Source organism: Myotis brandtii, unplaced genomic scaffold (assembly GCF_000412655.1).
Source record: "Myotis brandtii unplaced genomic scaffold, ASM41265v1 scaffold17, whole genome shotgun sequence".
Taxonomy (NCBI): domain Eukaryota; kingdom Metazoa; phylum Chordata; class Mammalia; order Chiroptera; family Vespertilionidae; genus Myotis; species Myotis brandtii.
Window position 1 is genome coordinate 3,322,130 of NW_005356259.1, and position 22,185 is coordinate 3,344,314.

General features: G+C 40.7%; 2 protein-coding genes across 2 annotated transcripts in view; one reads left to right on the forward strand and one right to left on the reverse strand.

Annotated features, from left to right (window-relative positions):
• The window catches only part of FBXL13 (F-box and leucine-rich repeat protein 13), a 156,339-nt gene that overhangs the window by 52,427 nt on the left and 81,727 nt on the right, over positions 1-22,185 (forward strand). Inside the window, exons 9-10 of the mRNA XM_005862988.2 lie at positions 13,024-13,076; positions 17,555-17,655. Of these exons, the coding sequence (XP_005863050.2) occupies positions 13,024-13,076; positions 17,555-17,655 (154 nt within the window). The remainder of the gene's footprint in view (positions 1-13,023; positions 13,077-17,554; positions 17,656-22,185) is intronic.
• The window catches only part of LRRC17 (leucine rich repeat containing 17), a 51,806-nt gene that overhangs the window by 5,154 nt on the left and 24,467 nt on the right, over positions 1-22,185 (reverse strand). The window contains exons 2-3 of the mRNA XM_014536961.1: positions 9,936-10,842; positions 61-216 (exon numbers count right to left, since the gene is read on the reverse strand). Of these exons, the coding sequence (XP_014392447.1) occupies positions 61-216; positions 9,936-10,707 (928 nt within the window). The 5' untranslated portion in view covers positions 10,708-10,842. The remainder of the gene's footprint in view (positions 1-60; positions 217-9,935; positions 10,843-22,185) is intronic.

Sequence of the window (22,185 nt, forward strand, 5' to 3'; positions counted from 1 at the left end):
TAGGAAGAAAAAATAGACAACACCTGTCACCGGTTAAAAGGGCTAGTCTGTGGAACTTACCAGGATCGATGAATTCGATGCCATTGCTGCTAAGGTTTAATTTCTTTAGCTCATGAACATCTTCAAACTCCTTGGGCCGAAGTAGGTTGATTTTATTGTACGACAAGTCAAGTTTAACAATATCTGGAGGGATATTGTTTGGAACTTTCTTCAGCTCTGGAAACATGAATAATATTCAGGTTATCAAGCCTCCTCTCGCTCCCTTTTGCTCTTACCATTCTTACACCTGTGTGATTGAAGCATCAGCTCTTACAGAGAAAAGGACAGCTCAAGCCAAAGAACGCCCGAAAGAAGAAGCCTTAGCATGTGCCAAATTCTACCAAGGCCTGTGAGCCAAGTGCATGACACTTAAGGAGCCGCTCATTGCCGAGCTGTTCAGAGAAACTTCCTCAAGGCAGCGGCGAGAAATCAAGGGAACAAGAGGCAACACAGCTCAGCTGGCTCAGTCATCAGGGGAAGCCCACGGTGGGTTCAGGCCTCCTGCCCATAGAATCACCCAGGAAGCTTAAAAAAAAAAAAAAAAAAAGCTAAAATGAAACGCAGCAGTTCCAACCTTCTATTTGTGTTTCTACTAGAAATTATTGCCTCTTTGATGCATCTTTATTTTATCCTTCTCCTCAGCCCAACAAATAAGCTCAGGTCTCTCCACCCTAAAAAATCAAACAAACAGCTTGGTGACCCTCAAGCTGTTATCTTATTTCTCCTTTTCTTGGATGCTAACATGCCAGAGAGAGTCGTCCTGACTTGTTGCCTGTGCACCTCATCTCGCACTTATTCTCTGAATTCTTTGATTTAGTTGATGCTCCGTCACTCCCGGACCCTTCCCAGGGACAGCAGTGCCGGAACAATAGTACCAGTAGGTACACCAGCGCCAATGCTGCTGCTACCACAGGCTACGCCTCTGGAAGAGGAGGCCAGGTGATAGGTTAGTAGGAAACCAAGGCTCACCTCGTGTATCTCCTACTCTTCATGTCTGCCTTTAAACCATGCTTTTTCAAAAATATGAAGTGTGTTTATTTCATATTTTAGCATAATGCTTGCCCTTTCTCTTATCCCTTTGGAAAATATTCTGAAGAGATCTTATCCCAAATAAATAAAATCAGAAATGAAAGAGGTGAATTAAGTAGGGCAAGTAAAGTCAGGTTCCTTTTCTGTTCCCACAAAAGGAAACTAGAAGAAACAAGTAAAATGTCCAGATTCATTGATACTTGAGAAATAGCATGGCCCCCAAACTTCCTGAATAAGTAGAGATGCTTTGAACTGGGTGGAGTAAAATAAATGCATGAAAGGTGGTAGCCATTTATCCATAATGCCCCTTTTGGTACAGAATAATTTAATTGTTGATAAATTCTCCCAAATATATATATATATATATATCCCTCTGTTATTTATGATTTCTTAATCCATAGTATAGTTACTTTCAAAAAGACTCAGGCTTATCCCTCCCTCCCCACCTCCCACTTTTTTGTTGTTGTTGTTGTTACTCTTCACCTGAGGATATTTTTTCTATTGCTTTTCAGAGAGAGTGGAAGAGGGAGGGAGGGAGGGGAAGAGAGGGAGAGAGAGAAAGAGAAACATCCACATTAGGGACACAGATGGCCTGGTTGTCTTCCACACCCACCCCACCTGGGGGCAGGAATTGAACCCAGCCCAGGTACCTGTCCTTGACTGGGAATCAAACCCACGACCCTTCGATGCACAGGGTCCAAGCTCTAACAACTGCGCACACCGACCAGGGCTTTCTCTACTTTTAACAGCTCAGAATCCATGGTCTTTAATGGGATGATATTGGTAGTTCTTTCTTTAGTATCCTTTATTTTTCTGTTAAATTTGCTTTCTCTTCTTGATGGGATCTTAGTATCAATGTGTAGGAACTGTTCTAAGTTCTCTAACAAGTATTAAATGACAAGAACCCTACGAGCTAAGCAGCATTATTATCATTCGATTTTTTATTGTCTTTAAAATATTTTTTATTGATTTTTTTTTTTTAGAGAGAAAGAGAAAGGAAGGAAGAGGGAGAGAGAGAGATATAGAAACATCGATGAGAGAGAAAGATCAGAAACATCGATTGGCTGCCTCCTGTATGCACCCCGACCAGTGATCAAACCTGCACCCTGGGCATATGCCCTGACTGGGAACTGAACTGGTGAACTTTTGGTGCATGGGACGACACTCAGCCAACTGACCCACATCAGCCAGGGCATATTATCCTTTTATAGATGAAGAAACTCAGGCACAACTTGCCCACAGTCACATTCCTAGGAATTAAACATAAACATATTCGCCCAGAATCTATGCTTCTAACCACTATGCTCTGCTGCCTATGCATGGCACCTTTCTGTTTCATTGATGTTGTTCCACCTGCTTAGAATCCTCAAGGTTGGCATGAAGAGTGAAATAGGGGTAGGGGAGAAACTGGGGTCAGTCAATATATTGGGATGGCCATGAGACCTTTCTGGCTCTGTACATATTTAAAATAACATCTCCCTGCTTTCAAGTGGGTAATAATAATAATAATACCATCATTCCTTGCTTTTTCTCAACAGTAGTTATCAACTACCCTAGTATACATTTCAGTGATATTTTTTTTTTTATTTCTTACCCCCTCCTCACCATGGAAGCTTCATGAGGAAGGCTTAGAACAATGCCTAATCCTATATAATAAACCCCTAATATGCAAATCTGAATGGCAGAATGACGGGAGGAAGGACCAGTCGCTATGGTGTGCACTGACCACCAGGGGGAAGACGCTCAATGCAGCAGCTGGCCCCTGGTGGTCAGTGCGCTCCCACAGGGGGAGCGCCGCTCAGCCAGAAGCCGGGCTCATGGCTGGTGAGCACAGCAGTGGTGGTAGAAGCCTCTCCCGCCTCCACTGCAGGTGGGTGATAAGGAGCGAGGGTGTCCTGGACTGCGAGAGCCCTGGACTGCGAGAGGGTTGTCTGACTGCCAGCTTAGGCCTGATCCCAGGGGGGACAGACATCTGGCAGGCGGACATCCCCCAAGGGGTCCCAGACTGGAGAGGGCGCAGGACGGGCTGAGGAACTCCCCCTCCCCCTCCAGTGCATGAATTTCATGCACCGGGCCTCTAGTATATCATAAATAAATAAATGGTATGTGGCAGACACCTTTTAAAATGGCACCTAATGATCCCCTCTACTGCTATTCATACCCTTGTGTAAAACCTTCCCCTTGAGTATGTGTTGAACCTAGTGATTTGCTTCTAACAATGCAGCAAATGTGATGGGATGTCCCTTCCATAATTAGGTTACAAAAAATTGTGACTTTTGCTCTGCTATCAGACTCTCTGTTGCTGGCTTTGATGATGAAAGTTGTTATGGTGGAGAGGCTCACATGGCAAGGAATTCAAGGTGGCCTCTGGCCAGTAGCTGGCAAGGAATTCAGGTCCTCAGTCCAACAGCTCTTAAGGAATCAAATTCTGCTAGCAGCCGTATGAGCTTGGAAGGGAATCCTTTCCCAGTTCAGCCTTCAGATGAGATCACAGCCCGGAGCCCTGGTCAACACCTTGATTGCAACCCTGTGAGAGATTATGAGCCAGAGGACCTGGCTGAACCACGTCTGGTTTCCTGACCCACACAAACTGTGAGATAATAAAGTGTGTTGTTTGAAGCCTGGAAGTTTTGGAATAGTTAGGCAGCAATAGATAACTAGCCCTTGGTAAATAATAGGAGCTCATTAATGTTTGTTATGTTTAATGATTCAGGTTATATATTGAGGCCTCTTCTAATAAAAGTACTTTGAAAATTTGGAGTGATTTTATTTCTGTCCTCCAATATGACATGGTTCCGTTTGACCTAGGGCTGTATCTGTCAACATGCTAAAAGGCGAAAGATTTTTAAGAGTTAAACTTATTATAATGGTGCAACAGTAGGGTAAACCTCCCTTTAGGATCAGCAAGACCCTAACTGGAGAGCTATGGTCTCTCTTGGGCACTACATGTAAACAAGGAGATGGAGATCCTGGTGATAATTGGAAACCACAGAGACAATTGAGAACAGACATTAGAAATAATTTCTTGCACCGTGTGCCCATCACGGTGTAATATACAGATCTTGTGCCCTAGCTGGTTTGGCTCAATGGATAGAGCGTCAGCCTGTGGACTGAGGGGTCCCGGGTTCGATTCCGGCCAAGGGCACATGCCTGGGTTGTGGGCTCGACCCCCAGTGGGGGGCGTGCAGGAGGCAGCCAATCAATGATTCTCTCTCATCATTGATGTTTCTCTCTCCCCCTCTCCTTTCCTCTCTAAAATCAATAAAGTATATTAAAAATATATATATACAGATCTTGTAACATAGAAATTCACACCTGAAACATATATGTTCACATTGACCAATGTCACCCCAATGAATTAAAAAAAGAAAATTTCTTGGCATTTAGCATTTGGAATATCTATTGAGAATGGCTGTCACATCTTCTTAGAAGGCTTTTAAAAACAGAATAGAGCTTTAGTTTGAAATCCGGAATCCCACCTCTTCTCACTTCTTCCATTGCTACCACAGTGGCCCATTCCACCATCACCTCTTATCTGGGTCATCCCAACAGTATCCTAAACCTATGTGATCCTGTTAAAATGTTGTAAGTCAGATCATGTCCGTTTTGTCATTTTCCCAGATGACTTCCACCCTCCAGGTGGCAGAATCCTGCAGTGGCTTTCCATCTCACTATGAATAAAAGCCCAAGTCCTCACCAAGGCGCTATCAAGCCATTAAAGGCGGTAGGTCTTCCTTGTCACCAGAGTCAGCATTTTCTAGGTTCTGGAAAGCAGCCTTTGTATCAGGACTGACTTACTGAACCCACATCTGCTGGGCTGAATCTGAGACCACTGGAGGACAAGGGTTAACCACAAATAAATGGGTAGAAAAAATGTTTATGAGAACACCCTGAAACCCCAGCTTAAGCAACGTGGCAGACCTGTGGATGCTGGAAAAGGAACATGAATTGCAGAAACAACTTTGGCATTGTTAGCAGCAGCCATGAGTAAAAACAGGATCCATAAGTAATACCAGGAATTGCAAACCAAACCTTTTACTAGTATGGCTTAGAAAAATCATAGAAAAATTTTATTGCATTGATGAGTATAAACAGCTCTTTAGTTCTTTTGCTTTAAATTTGAATGAGAATTGAAAATATTGGTGTAAAGCATGCGTGTCTTTTTAAATGATTTATTTATTTATTTATTTTTATTGTCTACAGTTTTACATATGTCTCCTTTTTCCCCAATTGACCCCCCTCCCCACCCAGCCATTCCCATTCTAGGCAAGCCTCCACCGCCCCAGTGTCTGTGTCCATTGGTTATGCTAACATGCATGCATACAAATCCTTTGGTTGCTCTCTACCCCTCCCCCCACAACCTACCATTTGTCTCTGGATCTATTCTTGTTCATCAAATTATGTTGTTCATTATATCCCACATATGAGTGAGATCATGTGATATTTATCTTTCTCCGACTGGCTTATTTCGCTTAGCATAACGCTCTCCAGTTCCATCCATGCTGTAAGCATGTTTGTTTTGATAAAGATTACATAAATACAAATTTCCCCAGGCCAGAGGTCAAATTTGGCCAGCGCTCCATTTCTAGACCAGACACCACATGGTTAATTGCTTCCACCTGAAATTCTTCGTAAACCCTCAACAAATACCATATTTACTTGATTATCACCCCTGACAAACCTTGCCTCTTCCCCACCCAAGCCTTGCTGATTTTGAGGAGGAAACTGGGAAGTTTTCTCCATGTAATTTCCCATTTAATAGTCTATCTTGGTTGTCAGCAATGTCAGAACTACTCTGAAGGCTTAGTAGTAGTGGGTAAAGAGACATAAATGGGCCTGTTTATTGCAAATAAAAAAATGTTAATTATTGTTTAAGCCAGTGGTGAAATTAACTTCAGAGGCTCCTGGGGACAATTTATAGGCATAATTCTTCCCAGTCCTAATCTTAGAGGTAAAATGAATCCTTAAAACTGGTAAATTATTCTGGTAAATGTGAAGCTAAAAGGCAGTTTTAAAACTGCTACTTTCATGTATTTTTGGCAAATCAATTTACCTCAATATGGCATAAACATGCCTTTCAACTAATCTTACATTTATTCCCTTTGAAAGACTAACTTTTGTTGGCAAAGTGCCTGTCTCCCAGTGAATAAGGCTATTATTTATTTTTCTTACTGTCAGATGTTTAAGGCAGAAATAGTGATCTTTGAGGTCTATGTGGTCATATTGTGGTCAAACTGGCACATATTAGGGCACCCTACACATACCATCTGACTCATCATCTGTCAGCTGGGAGAGGCACAACTCCTGAGCTAGGGGATCTGTATTCGGGCCCTTGTGTGGTACCATGTGCAGGGTCCACTGTATAGAGCCTAAGGAGGAGGGTTCAAATCCTTATAAATTTTCCTGGTTAACAGATGTACCCAGAACATTGAAGGGAGAGATGACATTGCATAGGGCGCAATGGCGTGGTAACTGTTGGGGACTGCCTGTGTGGCCTTAGGAAGACAACCTAACTTCTCAACACCTCAGTTTCCTCATTTATAAAATGAGGATAATAGTCTTGCTTTTAAGGTTGTGAGCAGTACATGAAGTCATGCATGCAGCTGCTGTCTTAGGCACACCAAGCACTTAGGTGACAGCTCTGGTTCATTAACATCACTGCCAGCTTCACTCTTGGTGGCATGTTTCAGGCTTCTTTAGAGCCTGCATAGTGTCCGACATGTGGTGAAATTACTACATCCTGGCAGGGAGCTCGAGACGAACATGGCAGGACAATTATTCCCAGCATTTGACACATTACCTATTTATGGAACGGGATAAGGAAATACAGTGAATTATATTCAGATTGTCATACTTGAAGTCTAGACATGATTTTTAACTCCTATGTATTTTGATTTTTAAAGTTTACTTAAATTACTGCTTTACCAGCACAAAGAAAGCAGCTTAGTTATTGTCATCCATCTAAAGCACATGCCCTGGGCCAAGCAGCACCAAAAGGCATTTAATAGACAAGATCTTTGCCTTTAAACATACAGACATCAACGATATACTAAAAAATTAAAAATAATGAATAGATTTATATTGATTATATTAAAAGACAAAACTACTCTTCATTTTATCTACATTTTAAATCTAAAAAGTATAGCTTCTGATTTATGTATTTTTTAACATGTGGAGGAACTTGAGTTGTCTTTTAGTGCAATGCCCTATGTTATATATGCTGTGTATGTCATTAAATTTTATTTATATTGTTTCCCAGTAAATAGTATGTGTATTTTTAAAGCAGGGGGAATGAATTTATGAGCATATATGGAAGATTGTATTTAGACAATAAGTGGAGGAAATAAAGCAATAAAAATATATTTGTGTTTTTGTAAGTTTATTTTTGCCAAGAGAAAGACAAAAATATCATGGAAAAAGGACAAGGGCAGAAATAGGCTCATGGGAGTGGGAAAGGCCCAAGAATAGAAAAGCAGTAAAAAACAAATTTCCTAACAAGTTATCTCTTCTTAAATGAAAATGTAATCTAGCTACAGAAGTCTTTAACTTTGTGTTATTGGAATTTTTTTCTCAGATAATTAATAAACTTAACTATACCTATTTACTCTTTACCACCTGATGCACCAAGTGCAAATTAACTTTATTTTGAATATAGAACCTCAGCAATATCAAGTAATTTTTCTAACCCAAGTCTAGGATTAGTAGCTTTGAATTAGTTTTTATTTTATTTTATTAAAAAATATTTTTATTGATTTCAGAGAGGAAGGGAGAGGGAGAGAGAGATAGAAACATCAATGATGAGAGAGAATCATTGATTGGCTGCCTCCTGCATGCCGCCCACTGGGGATCAAGTCTGCAACCTGACATGTGCCCTGACTGGGAATCAGTGACCTCCTGGTTCATAGGTCGATGCTCAACCACTAAGCCACACTCACCTGGCTAGTTTTAAAAAATATTGTTCAAGTTTCTAAGCACTACAAAGGAAACCCTAGTAAAACACACTCCTCAGAATGAAGCACTACTCACCATAACAATATTTGGGAAATTCCACCCAATCTGGCCACAGGGGCACTACATACTAGTATACTGACTTTTCTGGAATTCTCTAATGCTTCCATTGTTCATATAGCTGCTTGCTTGAATATATAATTTTAGAAGACAGCAGGATCAAGACCTCGCTCGGCCAAGTGACTTGACCTCCCTGAGGCTCATTTCCTCAACTGTAAATGGGTAGTCAACTGTGGACAGGACTGTGTGTGGAGTACCTGGAACACAGGAGGTTCTCAATTAATGAACACTCTCTTAAATCCAGGGGACCCCAGAATGGCATCTCCCGGGTTACAATGCTGTAATTGCTCTGCTATAGCATCAAAATGTATACAATTCACAGGGTGTCACAGTAAGCAAACCTTTCCAGGCCACATGGCTGTGATGTGACCCAACCAGGTGCCACCTTCCAGAGTCCAATAGAAGGGGGCAGGGCTTGAGCATGACCTCGCTGACAAATGAACAAACTTCCTGCTGGCTCAGTTTGCCTGTTTCTTCAACGTCAGCAAATTCCTGCCTATGGTTCCCTTGAGAGGAGCCAGAGTCTCTATGTTCTGTGCCTTCCCTTTTAGTTCTTAAAGAAACAAAACAAAGCAAAACCTGCCCCCAAGTAAGTGGAAGGAATGACACCATGCCCCACAAGACCCTAATTCAATGACATCTGGCTTTAATATAATATTACAACTAAGTTATTAATCCATATGCATTATTGAGACAGACACTGTCCTATGGCTTGTTACCCTAGGGTAGATCAGCGGTTCTGAGACTACACTTTGAGAATGTCTTCACTAACATGTCAGCAGCATTACTAAAACCTCCCTTCTGTTTTAATTCATGAATTTATCCTGTACGTGCAAATCCTGCACAGTACTAGCCTAAGATTATGTGGGAGAAAAAACCCAGTAATGATTTTCAGGAAGCAGGTAATATTCTGGAAAGATTCCCTTAGTCTCATAGTTCTTTGATTAAATACTTTTAACTTAGTTTTTCCCGCCGTGTTTTTGTGTGTTTTATTTTGGATAACTTGGGGACAATTAAGACACAGGATGTTAGCCAGTGCTTATTAAACCTGAAGACTAAACTATGAGCTACACCATCGCCGCATTCCACTTGGCCTCCCTCTGACAGCGCTCGCACCAGCCCTGCTCTGCACATGGTCCTCCTTGAGGTCGTCATTTCCCCACACATGCACACCATGTTCTGCCTTCACGTGGGCTAAGTCAGGTTATGTAAACAGCATTTGGCACTTGCTTTTCATACCCACTGGTTTGCCGACATCAATTAAATTACATCAGATTTAAGATGAAAAGAATTCCTTATAGCCACAGCTTTCGGCAAGCGAATGAAAGCAGGGCCCAAATTGCTGTCCCTCCCACCCTCCTGTAATGTCCCCTAAACCACCAACCATCTTGAGTTTGGACTCCAGCACTGTCATTGGAGAAAGATTTCTGGGGGAAGTTACACCAGAAATTCCAAGGCATGGCTTGGTGTAGGAATGAGTTGTAAGATTCAAAGAACATTTTAACTTGCCCATGAAAAAGAAAAAGCAAGAAACTTTACACACTGACCGGTGTTGGCTCCACTGGTTGGAGCGTCATCCCATGAACCAAAAGGTGGCAGGTTCTGATTCCCCATCAGGACACATACCCAGGTTGCAGGATCAACCCCCAGTGCGGGTGTGTTTGGGAGGCAACCAATTGATGTTCCTCTCTCACATCGATGTTTCTCTCTCTCTCTCTCCCTCTATCTCTCCTCCCTCCCTCCCTCTCTCCCTCCCTCCTCTTTCTGAAATTAATTTAAAGAAAAAGAAACTTACAAACCTTTTCTTTTGCAGTCCAGTGTTTGTATGGGAAACACGTAAATGTGGCAAAGAGAAGAGTCCATCTCAGGCTTGATAACTGGGGGTCTCCCTGACACTTGGGGTTTCGGGTCCAGTTGTTCCTTTTCTTCTTCATTACACAACTCTTCTGATTTTATCTGACGCAGCTTTTTATTTTTTAGTTCTTGTGGGCTTTCGCACTTGGCATAGTTCCCCAAATTTCGGTTCTTTGGGATCTGCAGCATTGAAATAAGCGTCTCTATGTCACAGGTACAGTGCCAGGGGTTGTCGTAAAGGCGCAGGTAGCTCAGGAGAGGTGTGTAAATGAACACTTCTTCGGTCAAGACTTTGATCTGGTTATGCTGCAGTAAGAGCGTGGTGAGTTTGTTTAAACCAAAGAAAGCCTCACTCTCAATTTTGGAGATCTCATTCTGTTGCAGATCCAAGCTTTTCAGCCTTTTGAACTTGGAAAACATGCTGTTCTTCAATATGCGGATCTTGTTTCTTGCTAACAACATGTGCAGCAAATCGTGAGGCCAGTCGGGCAGCACATAAACTAGTTTTCTTTCTTGACAATCTAAGTATTTCTCATGAAGATACGTGTACACTTCGCAGGGGAGGCCCGGTGCGTAGCGTTTGACCGGGCTGGAGCCCCTCCGGCCCCCACCCACCCGGCCAGGATTCGCTCGGCTTCTCACACCCCCAGGGTTTGCCTTGCGGAGCTCAGCGGCTTTACAAAAGAAAAGCAGGATGATGATGGTAACCACGCGCATCCTGACATCCAGCTGGCCCCAATTACTTGGTATGACAGATGGAACAATGAAAGTATTCCTTTGAAATCCAAGTTTGGGTAATCTTAACTAATGCAGATCAGAACAAAGAGATCCAACTGAGGTATGGTAGAATCCCTAGGTTGCAGGAAAAAAAAAACATTAGTTAAGGACATTGTAAGCACCGTTATTGACAAATAGCAGCTTTTTTTCTTTTTTAAAAGCAAGACATTCCAGATAATAAAGGCATATGCAGAGCAGTGGTGTATAAGGCTCTGCACCCTCCAATTGCCTTGTTTAGTGGCTAAATGTTGGAGCCCTGAGCATGAATCAAGGCCCTCCTAGTTGCTCATCTCTGCAACCTCAGGCTAATTACTTCACCTCACCTTCTGCATCTGTAAAATGGGACTGAAGATACCTCTAGTATTGTTGAGAGGATGAAACGGGCTCCTGTGTGTGCCTGGTCCAGGGCAAGCACTACACAGTGTTAGGCTTAGCGCTGTGAAAACCGAAACCTGTAGTTTATTAGCACATTGGATTCAAGAATTAAAGGGTTTCCTCCCTCTTGCAGCCTTGAGATGTGCAAAAAAGAGAGGACTCAATGGCTGTCTTCCCGAGCTTATTCTTTCATTTACTGTCTCCCAACCACCAGTCATGTTGAATGTGGACTCCAGAAGGGTAAACTGAACTGTATCGGTATCCCCGGCTCAAGGTCACCTTCTCAGCAATCACAGCTCTGCTGTATTGGAAGCCACACCCCTTGCCATTCCCGGCTGCTCTCCACCTCTTTCTTGTTTTATTTTTCTCCAGAGCACTTATCACCATCTGTCAAAGCAGATATTTCTTTTGTTTATAATCGTCCCACCCCCTCCCCCCAAACAAAGATGTAAACTTCATCAGGGCAGGGATTTTTGTCTATTTTGTTCACTGTTGTATTTCTGGCACCTGTAGAGTTTCTAGCATGAAGCAGATTCTTGGCAAAAACTTGTTGAATGCATGAATTACTCTCAAGTAACTATTCTATAAAAATCTTAATCTCATAAACTTAGTTATTATATTTGGGAGGCAATCTATTTTTTCCTTAGCCAGCAAGTATTATTGATGACTTCCAAGATCTGCACATATTAAAGAATTGTCTCCATTTTTATATGAAAGAATGGTTTCCATTTTTTTCATCCTGAAAGTGGTTTTGGTTTGCATTTATTACTTAGGACATAGTCCATTCTTGGCAGATGAAGAAATGCTCAAAATGGATTTATAATTAACAACATTTCTGTTGTTATTACTGTGGGGCTATGTGGTTATGAATGGCAGATGTGTTTTCTACTCATTGGCCGTGTGAATGCCAGGATCACTCCCTAGCCTAGAGTTTTCCTTCTTGATGGGTGTCCTCCCCCTTCTTTGCCTCAAGCATTCCTCCTGTGTACTGTTTGTGTTCCTGCTCCTAACTGCTACTCTTTTGTCTCAGATTTGGAGTTTTATTTCCGGTCAGTCTAAACCCCGAGTGTTGACTGTGTGTCACGTTCCTGTCTAGCTCTGTGTGCATGTCTTGTCTTCCTTGCAAGACCATAAGCTGCACAGTTGCCTCTGGTCCCAGGGCTAATCAGACACTTGGCCTTTCTAACCCTCCACTTCTCTAATTGTAATTCATCGCAAACTGTATGTCAATTTAACCTAAAAAAATCATAAATGTTTTGTTAATTACTATACTTGCTGAATTATTTATGACATGCATGCTGGAGTATTTGGAGGAAAGTATGCTGATGTGCAACTTACATTAAAATGCATAAAACATAAGATGGATTGAGGGATAGAGAGATGGATGTACAAGTGGATATGTGATAAAGCAAATGCAATAAGATGTAAATTGTAGCATCTAGGTGGTGGGTATATTTATTGTACAATTCTTTAGTTCTCTCAACATTTTTGTATGCTTGAAATTTTTCATAATAAAATGTTAAAAGGAAACAGAAAACAACAACAAAAAATGAACAAAAAGTCATGCCACAAAAAAGCAGGTTGGTTTTCGTCAGCGCTTTGAAGCCAAAAGCTCTAAATATATGCTGTTTTCCACAAAGTAGTATTTTTCTCTTTTCCGCTTCCTTCTGTAATCCTCAAACAATAATAAACATGTGTATATATTTTAATTTTAAAGCCAAAAGAAATCGTTTTTCTGGGAAAAGAAACCAGTACTTAGAATAAGACTTGCCAAGGTTTTTGTGTCCTAATGAATACATCGCATTGAATGTAGTATGGAAAAACTTTAAGTTTAAACATTTGTAATATGTTGTTTAGTGATATGTCACTTGTTTAATTTAGGCCTCTGTAAAAATTTGCAAGAGCTGAATGTCTCTGACTGCTCAACACTCACGGTGAGTATAAGAAGCTTATTTTACTGTTGTTTACATAGCTTTGGGCTTGCTCTGTTGGAGTGCTAATACACAGAGGTGTTGCCAAAATATATGCCTATGTGCTCATTTAGGATTAAATATGGAAAAAAAGCAAACTATGTTAAACTTTGGCAAGAAATGTTATCCTACTTATATAATGCTGTTATTAACCCTGTAGATATATGTCCAACATTGGAGTCTTTGGAAAGTGGAAACAATTCAACAATTACACAGACATGAACTCTATTTATATTTAAAGCCATGTGTATGTGAGACAGAAAAGTTGGGACACTGCAGAAACAATAGGATCATTGTCATGGTCTTCAAGGTGGCAGTGCCAAAGAAGATGGGAATGAACATGTGAACCCAGCCAACTCTCTCCTGGTCCGGCTCCAGGCTTTCCTCTACCTCCAGTCTGTCTCCCACCCTGTGAGCACACTGATTCTCTCTCTAAAAGGCAGATCTGACTATTTCATTTCCAGTTTCCATAATTTATACACATACTCACCATTTACATTATTGGATAAAGTCAAAGCTCTTTAAAATTACTGTACCTTGGAGACCCTCTGTGGTCTTGCCTCTGCCTCCCTTTCCAGCCTCATCTTGCTCCAAACCCTGCACACACATTGTTTCAGCAACTACAAGCTGCTTTGCTTTCTTTGCTGGCTCGCCAGGCTGCTGCTCACTGCTTTACCTTTGCTCAGGCTGTGCTCTTCGATTGGAATACTCTTTCCCTCAGTCCGCAGGGAAAGCTTAAAGGCTTACTGTAGACACCACCGCCTTTCCCAAGACATCACCGACTCCCAGGGAGGAGTTTGCTGCTGCTCCTCTGGGTTCCTGTCCTAGGTAGCCCTAATCACAGTGGTTCTGCCTCCTCCACAACCCAAGAGGCCCAAAGGGCAGGAGATGTGTCTCATTTTTTTGGGGGTAGTCGTAGCACAGAGCACAGGCCTTGCATAGGAAATACACTATAATACAGAGTGGGGCAGAAGTAGGTTTACAGTTGTGAGTATGTGAAGCACAGAGTTTATTCTTGTAATATTATTTATTAATTATTGTATTACTTTCCACACAAACAACTGTAAACCTACTGTTGCTCCACCCTGAATATGTTTAATGAATGAAACTATGTGGAGATTCTAGTAGGTAATGGACAACATTGACTAGAACTTGAGCTTTCATCTTGGGTTGACACTGATATATGTCATAACTAACATTTCAAAAATAAATAAGATCAACCTAGAGAGGGAAAGGGAAAGGGAGAGGGAGAGGGCGTGCATGGATGAGAAGAGGACTTAGAATTGAACCATGGGGAATGCTTACTTTTAGGAGCAGTCAGAGAAGAAACAGTGAAGGCTTTTAAGAAGGAATATAAGAGAAGTAGGTTGAGAATAGAGAGGTATCACAAAAGGCAAGAGAGTGAAGAGTTTCAGAAGGAAGTTACCAACTGAGCAAGGCCTCCTAGATTTGAAAATAGAAAGTGACTGGAGGCTTTTGCTAGAACAGTTTCCATAGAATAGTGGAGGCAGAAATCTAATTGTAGTGAATTGCAAAGTGGACAAGAGGTGAGAAAATGAGGCATTAGGTATAAACCTATTGTTCCAGGACAGTGACTAAGGGAGTGGCAGAAGAACACAGAGGCAGGCAACCTGTTTTAGGTTTATAGAAGCTGGAGGAAACTCACTTGAAGCAATGAACAGAGCAAGTTCCTGAGGAGACAGGAGGGACTAGAATGAGGGGCCTGATGGTGTGGTGCCCTCATTAAGCACCAGCTCCAGGATGGATCCACGCCCCTGGGCAGAGGTGAGGAGATGTCATGAATTGGCTCCTCCTTGCTGCCTCCCCAGTCTCATCATCATCATTCTTTCTCTTAATTTTCTACTCTACTTCATTCATTCTGTTAATATAGTTTTAATTTATCTTTATTGTTGAAAGTATTACAGATGTCCCCCCCCCATTGACCCCTTCTAGCCTATAACTGCCCCCTGCCCCAGGCCTTCACCATACTATTGTCTGTGTCCATAAGTTATGCATATATGCACACAAGTTCTTTGGCTGATCACCTCCCACCCACCACCATTCACCCCTACCTTCCCTCTGAGCTTTCTGTGGATACTTTTAGTACCTACTATGTTAATAATATATAGGGTGTCCCAAAATATGAACACATGTACTTTGAATAATTATAAAGGCAGAGTTTATTAAAATACATTTTATCTTAAAAATGGAGCTATCAGCTGTTAAAGTTTGTATACATTTTTCTGTATTTATCTCTATCTATATAAAGATATATAGGGAATTTATTATTTACTATTAGTGTTATAGGGATTTAAAAATGAATCAAGTTTTAGTTCTTGCCTTCAGGGACATTCAGTTCTGCACTTAACATCATATTCTTTAAATTTGGCTTTCTAATAGGAAAGTCAAAACAATGCCACCTGCATTGAATTTGTAAACATCAAAATATGTTCCAGTTTTGGAGTCTAATAATATACAGGGAGGACCATTTTATCCAATTACATTTCATTATTGTTTTTCCCTTTGAGACATACTGGAAGACGAGTTTACATTTAAGGAGTTGAGTACCATTCATTCAAAAAGCTTTAATTTCTAAGGAGCTTGCCTTAAGAATATATTACCTTGAGAAATGTTTGAGTGCATTGTGGACAAATTCATAAGCCATTCTGCAATGTAGACACTCAAACAGTTCTTACATTTCTGTGTTCTAACATCTGGGGTTTGAACTTAAACTTATTTTAAATATTAAGAGGATTCATTTGCGTTTTTTCCAAACAGAAAAATGCAGAGATGGTTTGCCTCCTCATATCACAGGGGAAATCAGAGTCCTCTGATACATAAAGCATACTCCATCTTCCTTTTCCTGGTCCCCAAATTTTCATTTTCTCTGTGGCTACCTCCCTATCAGTGCATAAACCAGCTTTCTAACCTCCTCTTGCCCCAGTTGCATTGTTGCCAGAGTCTTCCAAAAGGTCCACAATCACTTTGATGTTTGATTGGCATCATGAATATTTTTGAAGATAGATTTTGTTTGTATAAACTACAAACAATGCCACACATTATGGTTGTTCTCTCCATTGCTTCTGGGAAAACTATACTGTAATTTCCAAATCCTACATTTTGGTGGTGGGATGTCTAGAAAACTGCTGACAGCTCCAAAGCAGTGGCAAGAGACTAATGAAAGCCCTGCCCTTGCACGCCTGTGGCATTGGCACATAGAACCTTTCCTATAGCAGAACTACAGTTTTACAACCTGGGTCCTCTTTAAAGTGTGGTTTGTTGCCCCTGTAAATCAACCAGTTCCTGTCCCATGTGATAGAGGCCCAACCTGCAGGATTTTATTACTTTAATATCCATGACTCCAGGAAATAATTAGGAATAGAATGTTAAACATTGATGATCCAGCTGAAAATAAACTTTTGCAATCCTTAGTGATGTTCGGGGTGACCGTGTGGCCATGCAGAACTCTTCCCCAAATCACATCCCCTAGCCAAGTGACAATTTACCTCTTCCTGCAATGGCCTATTCTTTCTAGAACCAATGTACCATAAATATTTAAAACTAGCTGACCACTTCTGTGTTCCTGGGGAGACTCACCAACCATCATTAAATAAATAAAAACCTGCTGCGACTCATTCTAGAGTGTTTATAAGTAGTTACCCTGTAAGAAGCAGCTCCATTGCAATCAAGCTTGCAGTTCATCTGGTCTTGTAAACGTCCATTTAGGGCTCATGCTCGAAATCAGTTTGTTTTCTCTCTCCCTCAGGTCACAGTCACCCCATTGTCTTGTACTTCAGGTTCAGCTCTCTGGGGGAGAGTTGCTTGAATCCTTGAGATCCTCTCCGACAGTACTCCCAACCCTGAATTTCATGTAGCCTATATTTTACTTTAGGCCACCTCAAACTTGTCATACATTTGGTGAAAATCTGTTTAGCTGTTTTAATATATTCAGGAACAGAACCATAGAAACTTAATTATACACACACATGCGCGCATACACATACATCTATAAATAAATATAGATGTGTAAGCATGGACTCACTTTTAATGAAGTCCAGTTAAGAGCATTTACTATTCCTGCATAATAATTTCAGTAAGTTTAAAAATTGATCCATTTTTTAAATCACTTTCATGCATCCAAAGAGTCAGGAGTGTTTGACCCTTGAACACTTGAGGTCAAATTACTTGTCAGGGAATTGAACTTGTGAGAATTCACATTTTAATGTAATGTCATTGTGATGAAATGGAACTTTATTTCCGGAAAAAGGGGAAGTAGTGGAGCTTTAAGCAAAATCAATACTTCTGTTTAATTTGATTTACTACTAATATCAAAGAATATGAAGAGACCACATGCATATACTTTTTGAAGCAGGGAGAGATGATAGAGAGACTAGAAAAGCCTATGAGGCTTTGATAAGATTCTTCTCTCCGTATTCATGCAGGACGAGTCAATGAAACACATCTCTGAGTGTTGTCCTGGAATCCTGTATCTCAACCTGTCTTACACAGCTATCACCAACCGGACGATGCGGCTCCTACCAAGGTAATGCTTCTTTTATCTGTATTGCACCGAAAAGAATTACGCTCCTCTCGCTTGGGCTTGCTCTAGCATTCTCCAAAGGCAGTGCTCCTCTTACCCACACCCCAATACTGTGGCACCCCAGTTCTGATAGCAGGACTGCTGCTTTCAAGTCCCCGAGCTGGCGTCTATCTTCTCCTGGCTTGGTGGGCCCAGGCCCTCTGCCTTAGTTGAGTTAGGTTCTGCTGTCTCTTTCTGGTCCCCCTTCCTGGGCATTGAAGCTGGGCCCCTAAATTTCAGTCCGGTGCCTGGGACTTCTCTACAATAGAATGCCTCATGCTTTCAGCCCTGCGTCCCAGATTCCCTGTCGCCACGCTCTGGTTACCTGTTGGAACATCTACCACCTCCAGGAAGTACTATTTACATTAATGAGTTTGGCAAAAGTCAATGAAAGCCTTGTGTGAGAATTGATTAGTTACAAGGAGTTTACAATAGGGAGTATTGTGTATATTACTATTACTTGTAAGTTGTGTGCTACACATCTTTTATATCTGCAAAATGTTGTTCCATAATCTTGATATTTCTGTTTGCAGGGAAGTCTAAAGCCAGCTTGATTTTTTGGTTTCTTTGTTGGTAACCTATTTTTTTTTTCCTGCCAAGATGCAAGAAATTCCTTTTCTCTGAGATATTAAAAGTATTTTCCAAGTTTAATTGTGTTCTTTCAATTAATTTTCCTGAAACATAGTAAACCTGAACATTAAAACTTAGCTCTTTTCTCAGTCAAGGAAGGTATTTTTCTTTTTAATGCTTCCATTCAATTTATTCCAGTTTTATCTTAAGAATCCCTTTTTATATTTAGATCAAATTTTTTTAAAAATATTTTTTATTGATTTCAGAGAGGAAGGGAGAGGGAGAGGGAGATAGAAACATCAATGATGAGAGATAATTATTGATCAGCTGCCTCCTGCATGCCTCACACTGGGGATCGAACCTGCAACCTGGGCATGTGCCCTGACCAGGAATCAAATCGTGACCTCCTGGTTCATAGGTTGATGCTCTACCATTGAACCACACTGGCTGGGCTAGATCAAATTCTTATTCTTGTCCTTCAAAGCTGTCATCTTCTCTCTCATTTTTATCTCTGAATACATTTTCTATCCAGAGAGCATATCTTCATTATCTATGTCTCTCAAAGTGTGCTCCAAGGATAGCAGTATTTTGGTAAATGTTTAATAACTGTCCAGGGCACAGGGAAAGGGGATGTTCTGATTTGTGGAAGTTACTGATTTCTATAGTGTAAATACTTCCACCATAGCCAGTTTTAAGCTACCAACATGTCGTCACCGAATGTGGAGTTGGGAAGCGATGCTCAATAGGCTCTTGTGAGCTGGAGTTCTATAAGTTCCTCTAATCCTATAAAACATCACTCACTACTTTTCTTTAGACATTCCATATTAAGATATATATTGTATGCATACATGGGCATATATGAATATGTGTGTGTGGCAACAGATAGAAAAATAGGCCCCCAAATGAGAATTTTGTTGTGATTTTAACTTTCAGTTTTTTGCTATTTAGCGAAAATTTAGGATAAGTGCTACTCAATACTGATGTGTGTTTTTTGTCATATGAAAAGAATGTACACTGACTTCCTTATCTATTATGAAAATATATTTCATAATGATTCTCTATTTTTGCTTTGTTTTCCATTGTTTCAAACATGCTTGGGTATGCAAAAGTGTTCTTTAAACTATAAATAACCAGAGAAATGTTGTTTGTTGCTGCTGTCATTCTCTCTTCAGTGCCTTTAGCGTTTTTTTCCAAAGAAATGCTTTGCCAGAAGAAAGATGTAATTTGTTTGCCCTTCTTGGCAACATTGATTTGCCAGTGTTTTAATTGAATATTTTTCCTCTCTTGGTTGGGGACTTGTTCAGTTTTCTAAAGTTGAAAATGAGGGCTAGCCACAGCTCATGCCCATTCCTGGATATTTTTTGCTTCTAAATATTTCCTGAGGTTTCATCTCTTTCTTTTATTCCGATTGCCAGAACCAAGGTGGCACTCTCAGCACCTCCTCTGGCACAGCATCCTGAGGGCTCAGCCTCTGGTCTCTTTTCCCTTCTTCAGTCAGCTTTGCCTTAAGCTGCAAGAAGTATCATCTGGAACAATAGTCTGATCATGTCTTTGACATGCTTGAAGTCTTGTCTCTTCCCGGTTCCTTTAACATTATCTGATCAAACTTACCTGCCCAGGTTTCCCAAGGCAAGTGCTTAACTCTGGTCATCTGATTGCTACATGCTTTTCTTTCTCTACAGCTGGAATGCCTTTCTCCTTGTCTATGCTAATCCACAGCCTTTGCACCTCAAGTCACACCATCCACCAGAAGTCTACGTGGTTTCTCCTTCCCCTGAATTCTAATAGCAACATTCATTCACATGTTCATCATATATTGATGAACTACTATGTGTGAGGCATTCTAGGCAAAGAGTGGTCATTAAAGTATTATGGAGCATTATATGCGAGAGTGGTGTGGTATCTCATTATTTTTCATATGGATGAACTGATCCTTCGGTTGGCTTGGAAACTTCTTATTGGCAGACATTCTCATGCTGTATAGTCTCATCAGTGCCCATCAGAGTGGGGCAGAGAGAGGAAGCTGCTGCCTGGGCTGGACGTCCTCAAGACCTAGCCTGTAAATAGGAGGTCAAACCACTGTATTTGGCTTTTCTGTAGGGATTGTATCATGCGAAACGGCCTCTGGGAAACTAAAGAGCCCACACACTCATCTCAAAAAGAATCCACATGTGAATCCTCTCTTTTACAGACTGGGTCTTGTCTTGGTGATTTTTTAGAGAAATTTTTGGTAAAATACATAGTAATTTTATATTCTTTCCAGTAGTAACTGCCTCAAGTATCGGAGATCTAACACAGAAGGCCTCAATTCTTTGATGTAAAAAAAGCCAGAAGAATGGAGAAAAAATTATCTCTGTAGTTTCTATAAGAATTGTGGTTTCCTAAAGACTATCATAACAGTAGAAAAGTAAATAACAAACAGAAACCTCCCCTTACATTAGAAACTTTTAGTTATCAAATGATTAGGAAAAGATAAACACTGACTGCAAACACTGCCTCGAAGCATAATTAGAATAATAACGTTGTTTCTGGGTTGGGAAAATTATGAACCAGATCTTCCTCATGTAAGGGACACATTTCTTTGCCAAAATTCAAAATAAAAAGTAGCAGTATTGCATAAAATTTGCCAAATGCAATTTCACAGTCAACTGATACTTTTCCTCAGCAGTTTCAAATCTGTGGCCCTATAAATCCCTAGAAAGGCCTACAGGGCCACTCAAGATTCCTGTACTTTGCTTTCAAACCAATGGTCCCCATGAGGTTGAAGAGAGCCAGCTAGTGACTTTCAATCTGGGAGTCATTTCCTCTAATGAACACCTCTTTTGCCAAATCCCAAATTCATAGCCTGGGGCCAGTGGATCCCCCAAGGGGACCAGGGATAGAATTCAGAAGTTCCATGAATGTTGATGTGGGGGGAAAAACCCCTCTATTTTCACTAAGCTCTAATGGAAGTGTAGGTAAAATGTGGGACTATTTCAACCATATGCACCACAGATATTTTCTTATTATTATTCTTGTTACAAATATTTCAAAATAACATTGGCACTTGCCACTACTTCAAAATCATGGTAGTTGTTAGACCTCTATTAGATCATATAAAAATACTTTGATAATGACTATCAGTATGATTGGCTGCTTTTGTAATCTTAAGTATTTTATTTTATGCATCAGTAACATTATGCTGATGAAGGATCCATAGATCTGTATGATATCTGACACACAAAAAGTTAAGAACTCCTAGCTCAATTTCCATTCTTTTTTTGTATTTGATAATTGATCACATGGACTTTAAGAAATTAAACCATAGGCTTGTGCCACATTTAAATACATTTGAATACTCATGATTTTGTAAGAAACAGTTTTACTACTATAGTTAAAAAAAGACTAATTGATATACACAGCTGAAAAATGGGATGAGAAGAATAGTCTGCAAATGAGTGGGCAGCACATGAGAGGAATAAAAACAAAATCAGAGACTGTCAATCTCACTGGAGTTGAAAATGATTAAATATGGCATTACCACCATGACCAAAATGAGGGTGTAGATGCAATGTGAATCAGTTTTATGCATAACTTTTGTCAAATGAGTATCTATTCCATTAAATGGAAGAAGATAGTACAAGCTCCATAAGAACAATTAATGTGTTGTTATTTGAGGTAGTAGCAATAATAGCAATATATATTTTTAAAGCCTCTACCATATATCCCCGCTGGATATATATGTGTGTGTGTGTGTGTGTGTTTGTGTATCTACACTAATAAAAGAGAAACATGGTAATTAGCGTACAACCGCTACCCTTCCCATTGGCTAATCAGCATATCCTTATGCAAATTAACTGTCAGCCAAGATGGCGGCCGGCAGCCATGCACTGAAGCGAACAGGGAGGCTTGCTTGCTCCAGTGATGGCAAACTCCAACGTTCCC